The sequence below is a fragment of the Telmatherina bonti genome (genome assembly GCF_933228915.1).
Source record: "Telmatherina bonti genome assembly, chromosome: 6".
Lineage (NCBI taxonomy): Eukaryota > Metazoa > Chordata > Actinopteri > Atheriniformes > Telmatherinidae > Telmatherina > Telmatherina bonti.
In genome coordinates, this window is record NC_136624.1 from 26,946,931 (window position 1) to 26,964,430 (window position 17,500).

Genomic DNA, 17,500 nt, shown 5'->3' on the forward strand with positions numbered 1-17,500 from the left:
AAATGTTAGTAGTGTCATCTAAGCCTAATGGGCTGGGCACGACACTTAAAAAAAAAGTCAAACAATCCATCAGTCAAACTGCCTCTTAATGACTTTTTGGATATCTGTCTTGCTTAAAGTCCACGTATTTTTCACAAATTTTGAAATATCTTTCATATTTTGAAGATTTGCTTGGTGTAAAAGGTTGTTACCTTTACATGACTACTGCAGCAATATCTGACGGCCAATTCTGCAAGAAAAGATCATTTTTCCACAACAGAGTTTTTCTTTTTTTCTTTCTTTATTTTGCCATATTGTAATGAAAAACTACTCATTATTTTTCCCTCACACTATCCTGTTGCTTTGCAGATCACAACACCAAGTTTCCCAGTGGTTGTGAAGATCGGACACGCCCACTCTGGAATGGGAAAGGTACTGTGATGTAGAAGCTTTCACAAAACAGTGATGCACCATTTTTTATACAAAGTAGCAGGTTTAAGAGGAAATTAGATGACTGATTTTCACATTTACTGTACTAACTGAAGTTAAAACTGATTAAATAAGCCAAGATAAAATCAAGTTTGATAATCAAACTTTCTGGATGAAGAACAAACTCATAAGGTGTCAGATCAGCGAGTATCCTCATCATCTTCAGGACAATTGCCTTTTGCAGGCATTTTAAAATCCAGGAAAGCAGATCCACACTTGGAATCACATCATTTCTACTTTGCAGGGTTTTTCTCTAAATTGCATCCTACCATTTGCAATATTTCTTTCATCTCATTTTCCTCTTATCCTGCTGTTTCTTCTGTTTCCCTTCACGCCATGGCTCTCACGTTTGCCTCTCTATCTGCTGTTATTGATTCAAAACAGTGTCTGATATTTTCTGGGTGAAATAACTGAAATCTTTCTGAAGTCTTCATCGATCTGCAACAATTATTCACCTGAACTGCTCTGAAACTGTTTGTTGTCTTTTCAATTGCTGGGTTGGAAATTTAAAAAGCGTGCAGTCACTTTGGTAGCAAATCAATGTTGGATTAACTTGACAATAGACAACTGGCTTGTTCTGCTCCATGAAGGCTTATTTTCCTTGTACTGGCATTAAATTTTAATAAACCTCCATTGACTAATGGGTTATTTTAACGCATTATGTTGACACTGTGTTAACTTTGTTAGTTTTAGGCCATTAGCTATGATCCACTTGATCCTTTTGCATCTACATTTTTCTTCTCATGCATTTTTAAAGCAAAATAAATCACTTGTAACTGTTTATTCAAGTTCACAAAATGAATGGTGTTTTCTTGTTTTCTTCATACAATTTAATATCACTATCAACTAATATTAGTTAGCGCCTTGATTAATAGGCCCTCATTCATTCATTTATTTTCTGAACTGCTTAGTCTGATTAAGGCTTATGGAGAAGCTGGAACCTATCCCAGCAATCACTGGGCGAGCGGTAGGGTACATCCTGGACAGGTCGCAGGTCTATCGCAGGGCCACACAGAGAGACAAACAACCACTAACGCTCACAGTCATCCCTAGGCACAATTTAGAGTAACCAATTAACCCAAAATACAAGTCTTTGGACAGTGGGAGGAAGCCGGAGAACCCGGAGAAAACCCACGCATACATGGAAGAACATGCAAATTCCACACAGAAAGGTCACTGTTTAAGGATCCCGTTAATAGGCATAACAAAGTTTATTTGTATCGAAAATTTCATGTACAAGACAATTCAGAGCTTTACATAAAAAATTAAAAACATTACAGATGGGGTAAAAAAGCATAAACGCAACAAATTGCAAAAAAAAAAAAAAAAAATCACAAAAAGATCGTAAAAAAAATTAAAATGATAAACAGCAAAATAAGTTCCCAGGAAGTCACCTTGCAGATTTCATGCACATGTGCATGAGAAAACAAAATGCTTTTAACCTGGATTAAAAGTGTCTACATTGAGTGAAAGTTTAATCTCCACTGGCAGTTTGTTCCACTTGTTTGCAGCATAACTGCTGAATGCTGCTTCTCCCTGTTTAGTCTGGATTCTGGTCTGGACTAGTTGAGCCAAATCTCCAGGTGTTTGCCACCATGCGGACCCTCTTCTCTTTGCTACCAAACAAAATAATCTCAGTTTTGCCTTCATAAAATTTTAGAAAACTTTCTCTCATCCATTTGCTCCAAACACTTATATTAAGTCTATAGTGGAATGCATACTTACAATTATTATTAGCCTACAAAAGGCATCTGTTAGCAGTAAAAGCTTTTGTATATGGAGATATTCATTTCCTCTTCTTCTTTTTTTTTTTTTTTTTTTTACAAATAATTATTATAAAAAATGTGCTAATAGTGTCTATAAAACCCATATGATAATGTAAAATTCATACAGTAATTTATACTTCCACAATAAAAGATTCAATAGGATTTTAGATTGTTAAAAAGAACTATTTGTGTTTACAAATTTACAAATCCTTCTCAAATTAGATCATGTTTAGCTTAAAACACAACAAATTAATGATAATTAAAGTAGTTTTCTCATTTTTAAGCACTACTTTAGTAACTCCAACAGGAGGAAGCTGGGGGATTATTCGGCTACACAATCTATTTTTATCACAACTTTGTGAATGAGACAATTACATTTAAATAGGAAAAACAAAGATAGCTCATCTATATTGAAAATAATCTGTATTTTCTCAGATTTTCTGTATTTTCTCATAAATCTGTGTTTTCTTTGCAGGTCAAGGTGGATAATGTCAGCGACTTCCAGGACATTGCAAGTGTGGTGGCCATCACTCAGACCTACTGTACTACAGAGCCATTTGTAGACGCAAAGTACGACATCAGGGTCCAGAAAATTGGCACGGACTACAAAGCTTACATGTAAGTGTGTGTGTGTGTGTGTGTGTGTACTGTTGTATTGTTAATTGAATTGTGAATGTACCAGTTGCAGGGAATACATTGATGTTTTATGTTGTGCAGTCAAGGCTGGATAGGAAGCAGTTTTTAGTCTTCTTCATTTATTGCAAAGAAAACTGAATCAATAAAATAGGATTTCTTAAGTACTTACTATCCTGTAGTATTTATTGGTATTACAGGTAGATACTGGTAGCATCTCGTTACTCATGTCAAAAGTAAAAAGTTAGAATGTGGACCATATATTGTCTCTGCTGTGCATGATTAGCTTCTGACTGGCTTCTCTAAACTGGTGAATCCACTGGTTAGAGACAGATAGAAAAAAGTTTTGGTTCAAATATTGCATCACATCTGGAGTTTTCTTCTGGCCCACATTTGGCCTTGACTTATGGTGTTAGCTCAGGGCAGTTGTGTGTGATTAATCTATGCCTGACCTAAACCTGCCACATTGACTCAGACAGTCTGCATAAATCCGATCCAATTCAGTTCATTTAAAACAAACAGCATTGTGCCAAAGCACTGTAATGATGAAATGACTAAATGATGAAAAAAATCCACAGTAAAAGATAAAATCAACAATAAGACTATAAATATACATGTACACACATATACTTCAATGCACATGTACACATTTACATATGAGCCAAGTGTCAGCTGTGTTGTGGAGGAATATATTTACAAAAGGCTTAAATATGCAGGCCAAATAACTAACATGTTGTGAACAAAATCAGCCTAAAAATCACCTAAAATCTCACCGAACATGGACCAAATGTCTGGCATCTGATGAGGTAAATATGTAGAGCCATGACATGTCGCCACTGGACTGGCCATAAGCAGTTCTGGGCCAGCAACCTACTAACTTGTTTACAGCTTTGGTTACTGGCAACAATATGGAAGGTTGACTTTACTTCTTTACTGTATTTATTACCGCCTATTGTTTACTTGCCTGGTACTGCAAGTTATTAGAATTACCACAAATTGCAAATTGATTACAATACAATACAACTTTATTTATAAGGCACTTTAAAAACAGCAGTGTTGACCAATTTTATTAGAAAAGTCATATTCATCAACAGGCTTTTTGAACAGGTAAAATAAAGAAGTAAAACATTTTTTAGTACTATATTTCAATTAGTGTTTCTTGTTTATTATCAAAGAGCAGTTTTAGTGTGTCAGAACACAGGAGTAGGATAACCTCAACTTTTAATTACGTTGAATTGTAGGTTACTGGTCATTTCATCCAAATATACAACCCCTAAAAAATAATGTCCATGTTTAATAGTTTAAAAAAGGTTCAGAAATTAGTCATTACATGTAAACCAAAGCTGAAGTATGTATCAATATCTTATCTTCCTGATAACCTGCAGAAGCACCCATTACTCACACTCCAGCCTTCCCACTGCAAAGTCATCGTCTACATTTTGCTGTTACTTTACTAAACAGAAGATTTCTGAAGGGAAGTATGGTGTCTAATAATTTAATGCATAATTTCCCCTTGTGTTCCAGGCGAACATCCATCTCTGGTAATTGGAAAAGCAACACTGGATCTGCCATGTTGGAACAAGTAGCCATGACTGACAAGTGAGCAAATGTTTCTGCATTAGAGAGGCTCTGGCTGCTCTGGTGTCACACATGTCGCTCCTGTTAGGTTACATCACCATTCGTTATATTTGGATTCATATTGCTGAGTCTTTCAGTTAAAACCAGGTCACAGTGGTAAACACAGAGATATTTGGAATTCAGTAAATATTTTTAGTGTACTTAAGCAGCCATTTGCCTGTATTTTTCTTTCTTTCACTGTGGATGGAATGGATTTCACAATGTGAAGAAAATGAGATTGCCTGTGCAAGTACACCCAGAACTAGATCTGTACCAAGTTTACCTTCAGGATTAAAAAACCCTCAAATGCAACATCCGTATCCATTTGGTAATGAAGAGGCATAAAAGAATAAATGTGTTCTTGGTTAAGTGTTCTGCATTCATTTTCAGTTGTGCTTGAAGCAGGAAAGTGAAAGAGTCACAAAACTTTATTGAGGCACTGCACAAATCTTTTTTTCTTTCATCTTTGTCGTATTTTTCTCTTTGAGACAGGTACAAACTGTGGGTTGATACCTGCGCAGAGATCTTCGGAGGTCTGGATATCTGTGCCATTAAAGCCATATGTGGCAAGGATGGTAATGACTACATTACAGAGGTAAGAATCAAAAGTCATATTTAAAGGCAAAAGACATGACTTCAAACTCATTTAGGTCAGATTAAAATTCAGATAATTGTAATGACCAAACAGCTGAAATGCATTAAACTGCCATATTCTTTCTGTATTTCTTCACTGCTGTCTGTTGTTTGGAAACTTTAAACATGTTGACTCCCGCCTGTAGGAGTTGTGTTGCATAAGAGGGTTTTATTAATCATATTTAGTATGTCTGGCCTGCTTTAAACTCCTGGGGATAAACAGTGTCTGGTCTATTGAGCCTGACCTGATTACACAATATGAGTTTGACTAATAACCTCTGGCGATTTATTTTACTGATAGGTGTGGGTATTCTGTATAGGCCACATATTTAATTACATGTTTTATGTATTTGTTCTTACAGCAAGACAGCTCTGTCTGCTTTACACACTTTGGCCCTGTCTAGTGTCTTTCAACATGCTGGTTTTGTGTTTCATAGTATTTAGTCTTGACTACAGTGAAATGAGCACTGCTTTAATAATACATTTCCTGAAAATGAAATGTTATGTGGTAAAGTCTCTGTTTGGAAAATTGTTACCATGCCAAACGTCCACCATAAATATTGAAAAAAGAGCAGTGAAAAGAACATTGAAAGAAAAAATGGCAATTTAATGTCCACAATTATTCATTCTAACACTTAAATATTGGGAAAAATGTACAATTTGGCTAGATGATAAGGACTGTAGAGGTCCAACAGTTTAAAGAATGCTTTCTAAACTCATTTACAGACAGCTTCTTTCTCAGGGTGCATTTGGCAGCAAGTACAGAGCTGCATAATGGTGTAGGTCGACAGCAAACTCTCAGAAATGGAAAACGCTGAGTTAATTTTTCATTAAAATGCCGGTAGCTGACCATAAATAATTGGACTAAAATGAAGAATGTGGGAGTGAAAATCTGCCTTAAGAGAGTGTGCTGTTTAAAAGTCAGTATATTTGTGGACTGGTAGTTAATGCAGGCAAACAAATCCAGTGGTGCCAGATAGCGGGTAATAAGAGAGGCAGGGGTATAACACACATTATACATACGAGCTTAGATGAAAGGATGAGACAACATAGCAGAATTAGTGTGGCCCTACTAGACAGGGATTTTATTTTTCATTATTATGGGAAAGGCACAAAATAGCAGCCACCCTCCTCCAGCTTACCTGTCATCCTTTCTGTCTTAATATAGATCAGCAGCAGCAGTAGAAGTCCAACCTCCTTGGTCCACAGCTTATCCAATTCATCTTCTGCTTAGAAATAATTGTTCTTTAAAGGTGGAGTATGTAAGATTTTCAATATTTTCAAAATAAATTAACAAAAAAAATAACTACAATCATAATTAGTTTTTTTTAAACATGCAGGTTGCAGTCTGTCCATATTTGATGTTTTATTAAATTACAAGTTTAATTAATGACAAAGACCCTTCTTAAATGTTTGCCTACCAGTAAATAAAAAAAGTGCTTTTTGTCATTAATTAAACTTGTAATTTAATAACACATCAAATATGGACAGACTGGAACCTACATGTTCAAAAAACTATCTAATTATGATTGTAGTTATTTTATTAGTTAATTTATTTAGAAAATATTGAAAATTTTACATACGCCACCTTTAAGTTTAAAAAAAAAAAAAAAGAAATGGCTTCTTTTCCCCAGACCACTTATACTAAAAAAGAATTGTGTAATGTGATGCACAAAAAGCCTACTGAAGCTTTTAAGTGTGATTGTCTCTGTTACTGTTTAAGATTTAATTTTCAAACACACACAAACAAAAATAAGTATTCATTGCAGTATTGTCATTAAAATAAACACGAGCAGTTAAAAAACCTATTTGCATACACATTGATATAAAGCCTGACTGATCTGTGAAAATATAAGCTAAAGTTTTGAGAATACATCCTAATCTGTCACCTGAAAGCACACTTGTTTATTAATCATTATTTACTTTTTGTCCTGACCTAAAGTGGATGTTTGCTAATACATTCTTTTTGTCCCCATGTCCAGGTTATTGGCTCATCTATGCAGCTGATTGGAGATCACCAGGCAGAGGACCGCCAGCTTATTTCAGAGGTGGTGTTGGCTAAGATGAACCAAGCTCTAGCTACCAGGTCATCTAGTGCTTCCCGCTCCCCTGCCCGCTCCCCTCAAGGCCAGAAGCCAACAACCGTGCAACCCCAACAGGTGCTCTAGTAGGATTGTGTGTTTTTTATTGTCCCATGCAGAAAATTTTGTTATCAACTGTGTTATAAACCTTGCTTTGCTTGAATTGTGGCTTGATGCTGCTTAACTCATTCATGTCTTCCTTTCTGTTTGTCTTCCTCCTGCCTCCTCACCGTCTGCTAGAGCGCTGCCCTTAAGGAAGGACTGGCCGATCCAAACAGGACTTCAGGCCAACGCCCTCAACCTCAAGGTTGTTTGAATACTGTTCACTGTAAAAATGCTGCAGCCATGGGGCCAAAGCAGGTCTAAGATAAACTGTTCTCATCAAGTCACTCTCATATATTGAGAAAATTTTCTAAAATGAAGAACCTGGTTAAAAAAAAACCGAGTACTGTCAGAGGAGGAAAACTTATAGTTCAGCTTAAATAATAACAGGCAGATTTTTTGTCAGCTGAGCTGTGTACACCTGGGACTGTGGCATAGTGTGATCAGAAACATAAAGAGATACTCCATCGCTTTTATCCACAGTTCCCCATGGGGTTATTACCACCATGACACTTAGCCAATCTCATGGGACTTTAAACTTAGCAAATAACTAAAGGGATAAATTGAGATTCTAAGAAATATTGTTATTCATGATCAGACTTTTTCATAAATCCAAGGCAGTCTGCTGTTTTGTTTCTGCTTTATTTGTTTTTTGTTTGCTTGTTTGTTTGTTTTAATCATAGCTCTGCTACTTTGTGTACAAACACAGTCAGTTTAAATAACTGTACACACCTCCTCCATTAAATTCCTTTTCTCCTACAGTATATTGCTGTAGTCAGGTTAGAAATGTGATTTTAATTTTCCTGGCTCCTTACATAATTAAAGGGCTAAAGCCTTTTGTCAGCTGCCAAGAAATACCTTTCTTGGCTACAAGTTTTGTATTTATGTCATACCGAGTCATTAGTCCAATTTTACTGAGACATTCAACGCAATTCTGGTGTGCAGAATTTGTGTGTGAATCAAATCAACAAGACATAACTCTTCAGTTAGAGATAATTAGTAGTGCCAGTGGGCAGATGTTGTAACCTTTGGACAGTGGCATGCCAGCTGTTTCCCTGTCTCCAGACTTGTGTTAAACTGAGCTATTTACCTGCTGCCTGTGGCTTCATGCTTACAATACAGGTATGATAATCCCATTCATTTTCTCATCTACAGTGACTTGGCAGGAACATTTGCAAAAGAAAATATCCTTTTAAGTAAGGGGAAATTTATATTTGCAGACCTTCCTGTCTCTGCTTCCTGATGGTTGCAGTTTCAATCATAACTGCCTGAAGATAATGAACTGATGTTGTGGCTTCTTCAGCTTCATTTGTTGTTGACAGCAGTGGTCACTGCAGTGGTTTACATCCAAAAGCAGAAAATGACCTCTGCTGTCTATTTTAGCTAAGGCTTTGTGTCTTAACTTGTGCCACTCGCTGGAATGAACAATCCAATATCCGGCACGGTGAATTAAGCAGGCTTGTTTAGCGAAATGACAGCAGTTATGTCGGTGCTACAGTGTGTTTCAGGTGATATTTGTGCTCATAGGTGATGTTTTAGACATAGTGTGTGGACTAAAATCAGTTGCAAGGGGATAAATTAATAAAGCCATTACTTTTGGTATTTTTGTGTTCTGTGAATGTGTGTTTGCATGTTTGTTCTTTAGGGCTTCTCAGTTTGCATGTGTGTGACAAATGCTTTGACAAAGGCAGCTTTTCTTCATTTAATATTAGATGGTAGAGATCTACGTTTATGCCGTGTGTATTATAACGTGCAAACAGGACTGCATTGATGTACTGATTGATGTGAGTGTTGTATTATTAACACTGCCTTTCGATGACATTTGTTCAACACTGTGAGAAATGTTGAAATAGTGGCCAATGTGGATTTAAGTCATATATGAATATTATGCTAATTTTGTAACAATGTGCAGTGGAAATTATGATGAGTTTTTGGGTCAAATCAAGACTTATGCGACGCTAAAGTTTTGGTCTTAGATGTGGTTTTGTAAGGATCATTGTCCCTCGATCTTACACACACCTATGACATTTTATTGTGAATACATTTGTTTCCTTCTGTTTAATTATAAATCCCATTTTTAAATATTTAAATCTTTTGTGAGTAATGCCTGGTACTTTGTTGATGTGTATGTTAATCGGTATTCTGAGACGATACTAAATGGCTGTTTTTGATCTAAATTTCTTGTTTTTCTTGGCAATTGTGAAACCTAAGCAAGTCTCGGTGAAGATACACATCCGTTTTTCTTTCTCTGCATTTTCATTCTTTATTTGCCTGGATCCAGACCATTGAATTACTGGTCACTAATTCTCACATATACATATATATGATCACTTCAAATTGTTTACTCTACTCAGTAATGACATTAAATACATTTTCTTTAGATTATAGATTTAACCAATTTATCCACTTGTATTTCCAAAGTAAAAAGTAAAGTAAAGTAAATCCCTGAAAAAGCAAAAATTGTATCTATTTTAGGGTTTGTATCCAAGCAAATAGTTATTGTGTCACATTTTTAAACTATGTTTGTACAAATGTTATTTTCTTTGGTTTTTATGCACCGTGAGTCCCAAGCAACCATTGGGAAGACTTTTTACAATCTCTGACCAAACGTAAGATTCATGGCCATTTAGCTGCCTGACAGCAATGACTAAGAACATCTGGGATGAATTTTCATGAAATTTTTTTGTAACAGTCAAACAATTTAAAAAAAACAAACAAACAAACAAACAAAAAACATAGCATACGGTACAAAAATAAACATTTTGTGAGCCATCTCCAAAGAGGCTTTAGATGTGATTTACATGCCAAATAATAATCCTGCATCCAGTAAAGTGAATGATCAGTCACTGGAAACTCATCCCTGCCCAGTCACTTCTCGCTCTGCATGTATTATCTTATAATTCTTTGTGCTGCTTGTCAGGTTGCTTTGCTGCCTGTGTCAGTCACAGAGTTTACACTCTATAAGTGTTTTTTACTACCTTTCATCTTCACCTCCAACTCTTTCCTTTCCTATTATTGCTGTGTCAATCAGCATATAGCTAATGACTACACAAGTTCATGCACATAAAAGCAACTAACACTTGGCATGATAGGCACGTCGCTCTTCCTTTTTTCAGAAGAAGTTGACCTGCACCCTCTGCTGGTCATTAAAGTCCAGGCATTTAGAGCTTTCTGTGGCTGGGTCTTCTGTTTACTGATAATAGATGAGTTGCAAAGGATTTTTTCAATGAATGTGAGGGTTGTTATGTGAATGGGCATGTATAGACTGAGGCTCATTATCTGTGTCATGCTCTGCTTTGGTCTTTGTTGAGTGTTCAGGATGCCTTGTTTCTAACTGCTGTGCTAAATCAAAAGTTGCTAGGTTTCAAAGTAATGCTGTACTTTTCTCTCTTCTTGCATTTTTATTTTTGTGTGTTTATTTAAGTATAGAACTGGGGTTTAATTGCACTGTTTCTTATCTTTACATTTTAGGTGCACCAGTGAAATCACAGAGTGTGGATGTGTCAGCAGAATCAACTAAAAGAGCATCTGAATCAGTATCAAAGCCCAACCAAGCCCAGAAACCCGGCCCAGGTCCAGTTCAGAAGCCAGCCCAGGCTCAAAAACCAAGCCCAGTCCAGAAGGCTGCCTCAGTCACAAAGCCTCCAGTACAGAGGCCTCCACCAATGACAAGAGCTCCATCTGTCACAAAGTCAGCCCCAGATAATACTTCCAGCTCAGCCCCAACCAAAGCATCACCATCATCTCCAGCTAAAGCTGCAGCAGCCACAGCTCCAGGGTCCCCCCCTACCAAAGCAGCAGCTGCAGCTCCAGGCTCTCCTCCTACCAAAGCAGCAGCAGCAGCAGTTCAAGGTTCCTCTTCGGCCTCTGCTCCAGCCACAGCCTCTCCCCCAGCTCCTGCTGCCACCACAGAGCAACCCAAACCCCAACCCCAGGGCTCTCCAACAGCAGCACCTGGCAAACCAAAAGATCTGCCTCCAAAACCCACACCACCTGCAAAGCCCATCCCTCCTGTACGTAGAAATTCTAAGCCCCAGCTTCAGCCAAAGCCACAAACCCCACCTCCTCCAAAAGCTTTACCCAAACCCCAGCCCGCTGCCACAGCCCAAGCCTCTGTCCCCATTCAGGCTTCAGATACTGCTTCAGCTCCTGCCCCAACACAAGTTCAGTCTCCAGCCAAAATCAATCAATCCCCGCCTAATGTCCAGTCCCCGGGTAAGGCTCAGCCTCAGCCTCAGGCCAAGCCAGCCCCTCCTTCTGCAAACCCTGAACCTGCTCCATCTGAAGCAGCTGCAGAGCCCACTGAGGCCCAGGCCCCTGTGGAAGAGCAGCCCCAACAGAAGACCCATCCTCTGCTGAAGTAAGAAATATTATCAAAGCATTATTTGAATACATAGGCAGGGGTTTCAATTATTATTCTGGAGTACAGTCATCATAATTTATTTCTATTTTTAGATTATCTAATACTTGGTGCATCAACAAATCATGTATTTTAAACAAGGTCTTTATAGTTTACGTTTTTAAATGTGACTTTATGGGCCTCATAAATTTCCCTGTTTGTCTGTGTTCCTCATTTGCACCCTTAATTTCCTCCATATTCACATACCTCCCCCTTTCCTTTCCTTACACCTACTCTACCCCATAATTGCTTCCCCTTGTTATTTTCCCTTTCTTTCTCCTTACCATTCCTTTCCCAGTAAGTCCCAGTCCCTGACCAATGCCTTCAACGCCTTCAGCGACTCCTCTTTCTTCCGCGGGGTCTCAGGCTCTGGAGGTGATGGCCAAGAAGAAGCAAAGGCCGAGACCATTCGCAACCTTCGAAAGTCCTTCGCCAGCCTTTTTTCTGACTAGACACAACTGAACCGTAGTCAGCCCCTTATTGATGCTGGCCCACCGTTTACCAGTGGCCAGATGTCTTGATTGACATTACATGTGAACCAGTCTGAGATTAAAGTTTGTGTGTTAACTGTACTGTATTCCTTGCGTCCCAGTCCCTTTTCAGATCCACGTTCAGCTCCCCTGTGTAGGTAACAGTGAGGTCTGCTGGATAGAAAGTTTTAATGAAAGAAAAACTGAATCTGAAGGAGTTACGTCATTGATTCATAAAGAATATATCATTGTAGAATAGATAGGAATGAGAAAAGATCTTTATTTTTTCCCAGAGCACACTTGATGAACATGTTCAAAAGTATGTGGAAAATATAATTATTCAAGATTACAGATGATATGTACATACAGTATATATACAAAGTATATAAATATAAACGTAACTTTAAGGGGAATTAAGCCAATTAAATACAAAAAAAAGAATCCAGCAGCAATTTTTGAATTAGCATTTGTCAGTGACATAACTCTTTCATTTAGTGGCTGGATTTATACTAACTTTAACTAATCAGATGTTTCACATTAGATGGTTTTCCCAACAGTAAATCAATGTTGTCAGTGAGTAAAAGAAAAAAAATCTTTAAAAGGTTTGTTCTCGTGTAACTCCAGCTGTTTTGTCTTTGGTCCTTGGCTGCTGACTACTGGGCTCATCTGTGCTGCCCTGCTTTTCCTTAAAAGCCTCGGAGTTACTTGTTTTGTGAGAGAGTTCTGTGTTCATCTGTGTTCACTAGTTGTGCATGGCTCCTCCAAGTGGCTCGGTGTGACTTTTGGAACAGATGGGTGCTTTATCAGTGTTGCGTTTTGCCCTCCGTTGCCTCTCTCTCTTTCTCCTCACTCTTGATGTTGTAGCCTTATTGTGAACATGTTTTTCGATTCACAGCTACTTGCTTAGCTGTGCAGACCTGGGTCCATCACGGCCTGGGATGTATTCATTTACTTCAAAGCTGTTTGTATCCAGACTAGTTAACCAGTAAGTGCAAGATTGATTGTAACTATTCAGGAGCAGGCTGCTCACTGGCTACATCAGTGAATGAATGCATTTCACGCAGTAACTCATGTCTGTAGCTGTGACTGGTGATTTCTTGTTTCACATCAGTGTAGATCTATCAACAGTATTGTACTTTGTTGAATATTCTCATGAAAAGACGTTGAGACAGTAGTGCAATAACACCTCAACATGACTGTTGAGTGCTGTCACCCGTTTATAAATATAATCATACATACAGGATCTGTGTATGTGTTAAAATACCATCTTACATTCCCTTTAGTGTTGACTTTCCAGGTTTTTACTTAAACCAGGAATGCATCCTCTACCCCCACTGGAAATGATCAGACAAACTGCTGCAGTATATTAATATACCTGTACAGTGGGTGTTTAAAAAAGAAAAAAAAAAAATCTACACAAGTCCTTCATATCAGTCTGTCTGCTTATCCATCCCCAGTAACATGTTGAAGGTAACTTTTAGCATATTGTATTTGTATATGTGTCATCCCAGATGTTTATTTTTTTGTAAAATATTGATTTTATTTATTTTTGAAGCTCCATATTTATGGTAGAGTATATATTGTTTGTTTTGTAATGTGTTTCATTTGTAACGCAATAGCGCTTTGCATGACCTGGTGACTGAAAATGGGTTTTTCTTCGGTACAGATAAAAGTCAATAAATATGTGGTTCCATCATTCCACTGAGTCACTGGGTTTCAGACTGACAGCTCTGTCTTTTGTCAAACATCTTCTTTCAAAGGTAAAGTGCGTGATGATTACTGACATTTAGTGGTAAAGGTGAGCATACAAATTACTTCAAAGGTCAAGTGCAGGTGGGAATGGATGGTGGCCATTAGTGGCCAAGATTCTTGCATTCATGTTTTCGATGATGCTACTACAGGTAACTTCTTGAAAATCGTGTCCTTTCTTTTTCTTTGTGCCTTTTAAGGGATTACTTACAAAATGGTGGTAGTGTTAAAGCTCAGAGGGTTTTCACTTCACACACACAGTTAGTCAATTCAGAAACACCACTGTAAAAATGGGGGCATAGGGTTAGGGGTTTGGAGCGACAGCCAGGACTCAACTGCATTCTTAGCATTTATTTTAGGTAAGTGGTAGAATACCAATTAAAACATGTTCTGAAATTATTTTTTTCTGTCATAAACCTTTGATTTGTTACACACTGCACCTATAAAGTGCAGTTCAGTTAAAAAAAACAATAAAAACATTGGCCTGTAATAGTTTAATGCCATCTGTTGCTTTAGATCGGCATTCTATGACCACAATACAGAAAAGGGGGCAAATACATGTCAGGGATACTCTATATCCCTCTAAATAAATAGGGCTATTCAGTTGAGTTATAAGAGAAGTAAGATCCAATGAATAATTTTGCCTTTTAAGTCCAAAAACCAATCCTGTGTCTGGAGTCTTGTTTTAAGAATTGCCTCTTTCAAACTCCTTTGAGCTATATACTTAATAATTTAATTTTTATAGCAAATAGATTGCAGCTTAATTGAAGCTAAAAACAAATGCTAAAGTTGGTTAAAATAAACAGTAGAAAAATCTAAAGTAATGTGATAGTCTCAAAGAAAAATATGGAAATGGATGAAAAAGCGGAGAAAATATTTCGGTCAGAGCTAAGGACTATATCTCCTGTCTCGATCTTCTTGTGATAATCATGGCCTTTTGATGCTATCCCTACATTTTATAAGAATAAAGTGTCCATTTTCTTTTGTGCATCAAGGAGCAGCAGTTATCAACTACTTCTATTGAAACATTGGAGATCCAAGAAAGCAATGGGGTAACTTATCCCTTTTCTCTCAGCCAAAGCAACAAACGCTCAAATCTTAGCTTGCTGCCCCATAGATAAGGTGGATTCAAGGTACAACACCCTGTAATAGCTTATGTCATATGTTAAGAGCAACAAGAATGACACTTACTTCAACATGTCACATTAGGTACACCAGGTACATAAATTGATGGTATTTGAGAAGTAAATACTGTGTCTAAAATTCCACAAACAAGCTGTGCTCTCAGAGGCGTCATCAAATCCTTTATATGGCAACAAAAAGGTATAACTCAAATGTGGAATTTACCTGTTTTTTATTTGTCTGCTTCCAAAGAGTTCATAGATGAATGACATTTGTGTTGGATCACATTGGCAGGTGACGGACAAAGACAGCTGGAAAATTGTTGGTGCGTTCACAATTTTGAGTTAGAAACATACTGGAAAATGAAAAAAACAAAATTGCCATTAAAAAAAAACTTGCAGGCATAACCGTCTATCAACGGCATGAGAGTTATTGTCAAATAACACCATTTTACTTGAAGCCACTCAGGTTTTTGGTGTCAGGAGTTGAACTACCTTTAAACGGCCAGAAGGTGGCAGTATATACTATATATGTGGGATAATCTGTAACATTCACTTCTGACACGTAAAAGAGAGAGCAAAAAATGTTTAATAAGATTTATAACACTCTTAATAATAATTTAAAAAATAATTTACAATCATATCACAGTTGCTGTCATGCATGGCCAACTCAGATTTTCACACATCAATCATATCGAGTTGACTTTTTTCCTCTTTATGTCTTTGTCACAGTGTCACTTTTCCTTTGTATAAGCGTGTTTTACTTCTCGTATTCCTCTTCGCCCTCATGCCTTTAAATGAACACTTTTGAAAACTTCTGTAAAGTGTGACTTCTCCACGTGGCTACAACACTGACGAGGTGTTAACCTTAACCACACAGTTTACATATGGAACGGCACTTCTTTCTGCTGTGAAAAAGACAACAAACTATAAATGAAGCTATACTAAAACCTAAAACAAATGTCTCACCATAAAGTTCCAGTATAGGAAGTTAGGACAAGCACAAATTTCCTTTCTTGCTTTCCACAGGCCACCGTAGGTATGGGCAGTGTTCAGCTGGTAGCTTTAAGCAGCTGGAGACAATACCATACCATAGATATCATACATCCTACACAATATACAACAGTTTATGAACTCATAAACTGTTGTATATTGAACATTTAATAACATTCATTTTAACGTGATTACATAAAACAACTTATTAAACAGATAACATACATTACAACACATACAGACTCACTTTGAGACACTCTCTGTGTAACATGTGCGCTGTGAGGACAGAAGAAGCATACAAAGCCTTTGGCTCTTCTATGGGACGCCCAGTCAGTGGAGATCTGTGGGAACCACAACACTGCCAGCAGGGACATGTAGGCGTTTAATGCACCACAGTGCGCCTAAACTTGGCCAACAGTTTTTCTTTATGCTCATCCCAACCTGCTTTACAGGATCAGACTGAGAAATGCATGGAAGGACATGAAGAGGGGACTAGATTCTAAAAATGTAAAGACTGCATACATGTGTTTTAAAGGATATTGATTAATAAACCACTCATTGAAGCGCCTCTACAATTTGCAACAATGTTGATTTCAACAATCTCTATTTATAAACTCCACACCAAACTTTTGCAGAATCCGAACAGCTTGCTAATCTCCAAGTCCTGATAAATTATGTTATTTTCCACTTGATAATGAATATAGTGTCATGACAGTGGAGGAGAGGCCTGTGAAGATACATAAGCACTTTGTTGATGAACATTGCTGGATACCAAAGCTCCAGTCTGCTGGGATTTAACTGCATAAACAATCAGAAATTATTGCTTCATTTTGTTTGTGACAGCAAAATTCTCATGGGTGTAATTTTTTTATGTATTTTTTTTTCTTTTTCACTCAACTCAAAGAAATTCTGTGTCGGGAGGACCCAGTGGAAACATGTGGGGATAAGAAAGTCAAAGAAAGCGTGAATGTGTGTGTGTGCAGGTCTGCAGACAAGCTCAGTCTGTCATCCTAATTTACCTTCATAATGTAGGTTATGAAGGATGAAATGAAGATAAAGTCAAGCAAGCAAAGTGAAAGTTGAAGAATTGACCTGAAGTAGATTTTTATACTTGTAAAGCTATACCCAAGCTACACTTGAATGCAGCTCTAACAGCGTACAGAAGGGTTTCACACTGTTGGTGTTTTAAAGCTTTAAAACGGGTTAAAAAGCAGCATGTGGGGGTTTACCTTCTCTTTGATCTGTGAGATGTAACATTGCACAGTATTTGTTCACACATTTCTTTGGGATTTTTTTTCAATGAATTCTGTGACGCAATTACAGTCGTCTGTTTTTCTATCGTGTCAGTTTCTTTTAAGTTTTTTGGCATGTAGAAATATTTCAGGAAACGTTTGCATTCACAAAACTGATCGAGCTCCTCTGCAAATCATGTACTGCAGTAAATTGTTAAGAGCATTAGTCTATATGG

At 37.4% G+C, this 17,500-nt stretch overlaps 1 protein-coding gene across 1 annotated transcript in view; it reads left to right on the plus strand.

The window, feature by feature from the left end:
* syn2b (synapsin IIb) overlaps window positions 1-12,151 on the plus strand; it is a gene marked incomplete at both ends in the record, with an annotated part of 83,683 nt that extends 71,532 nt beyond the window's left edge. Inside the window, 8 exons of the mRNA XM_079241587.1 lie at window positions 349-411; window positions 2,710-2,852; window positions 4,392-4,466; window positions 4,977-5,079; window positions 7,100-7,276; window positions 7,439-7,505; window positions 10,772-11,660; window positions 11,998-12,151. Of these exons, the coding sequence (XP_079097713.1) occupies window positions 349-411; window positions 2,710-2,852; window positions 4,392-4,466; window positions 4,977-5,079; window positions 7,100-7,276; window positions 7,439-7,505; window positions 10,772-11,660; window positions 11,998-12,151 (1,671 nt within the window). The remainder of the gene's footprint in view (window positions 1-348; window positions 412-2,709; window positions 2,853-4,391; window positions 4,467-4,976; window positions 5,080-7,099; window positions 7,277-7,438; window positions 7,506-10,771; window positions 11,661-11,997) is intronic.
* Between the last annotated feature and the right edge of the window lie 5,349 nt (window positions 12,152-17,500).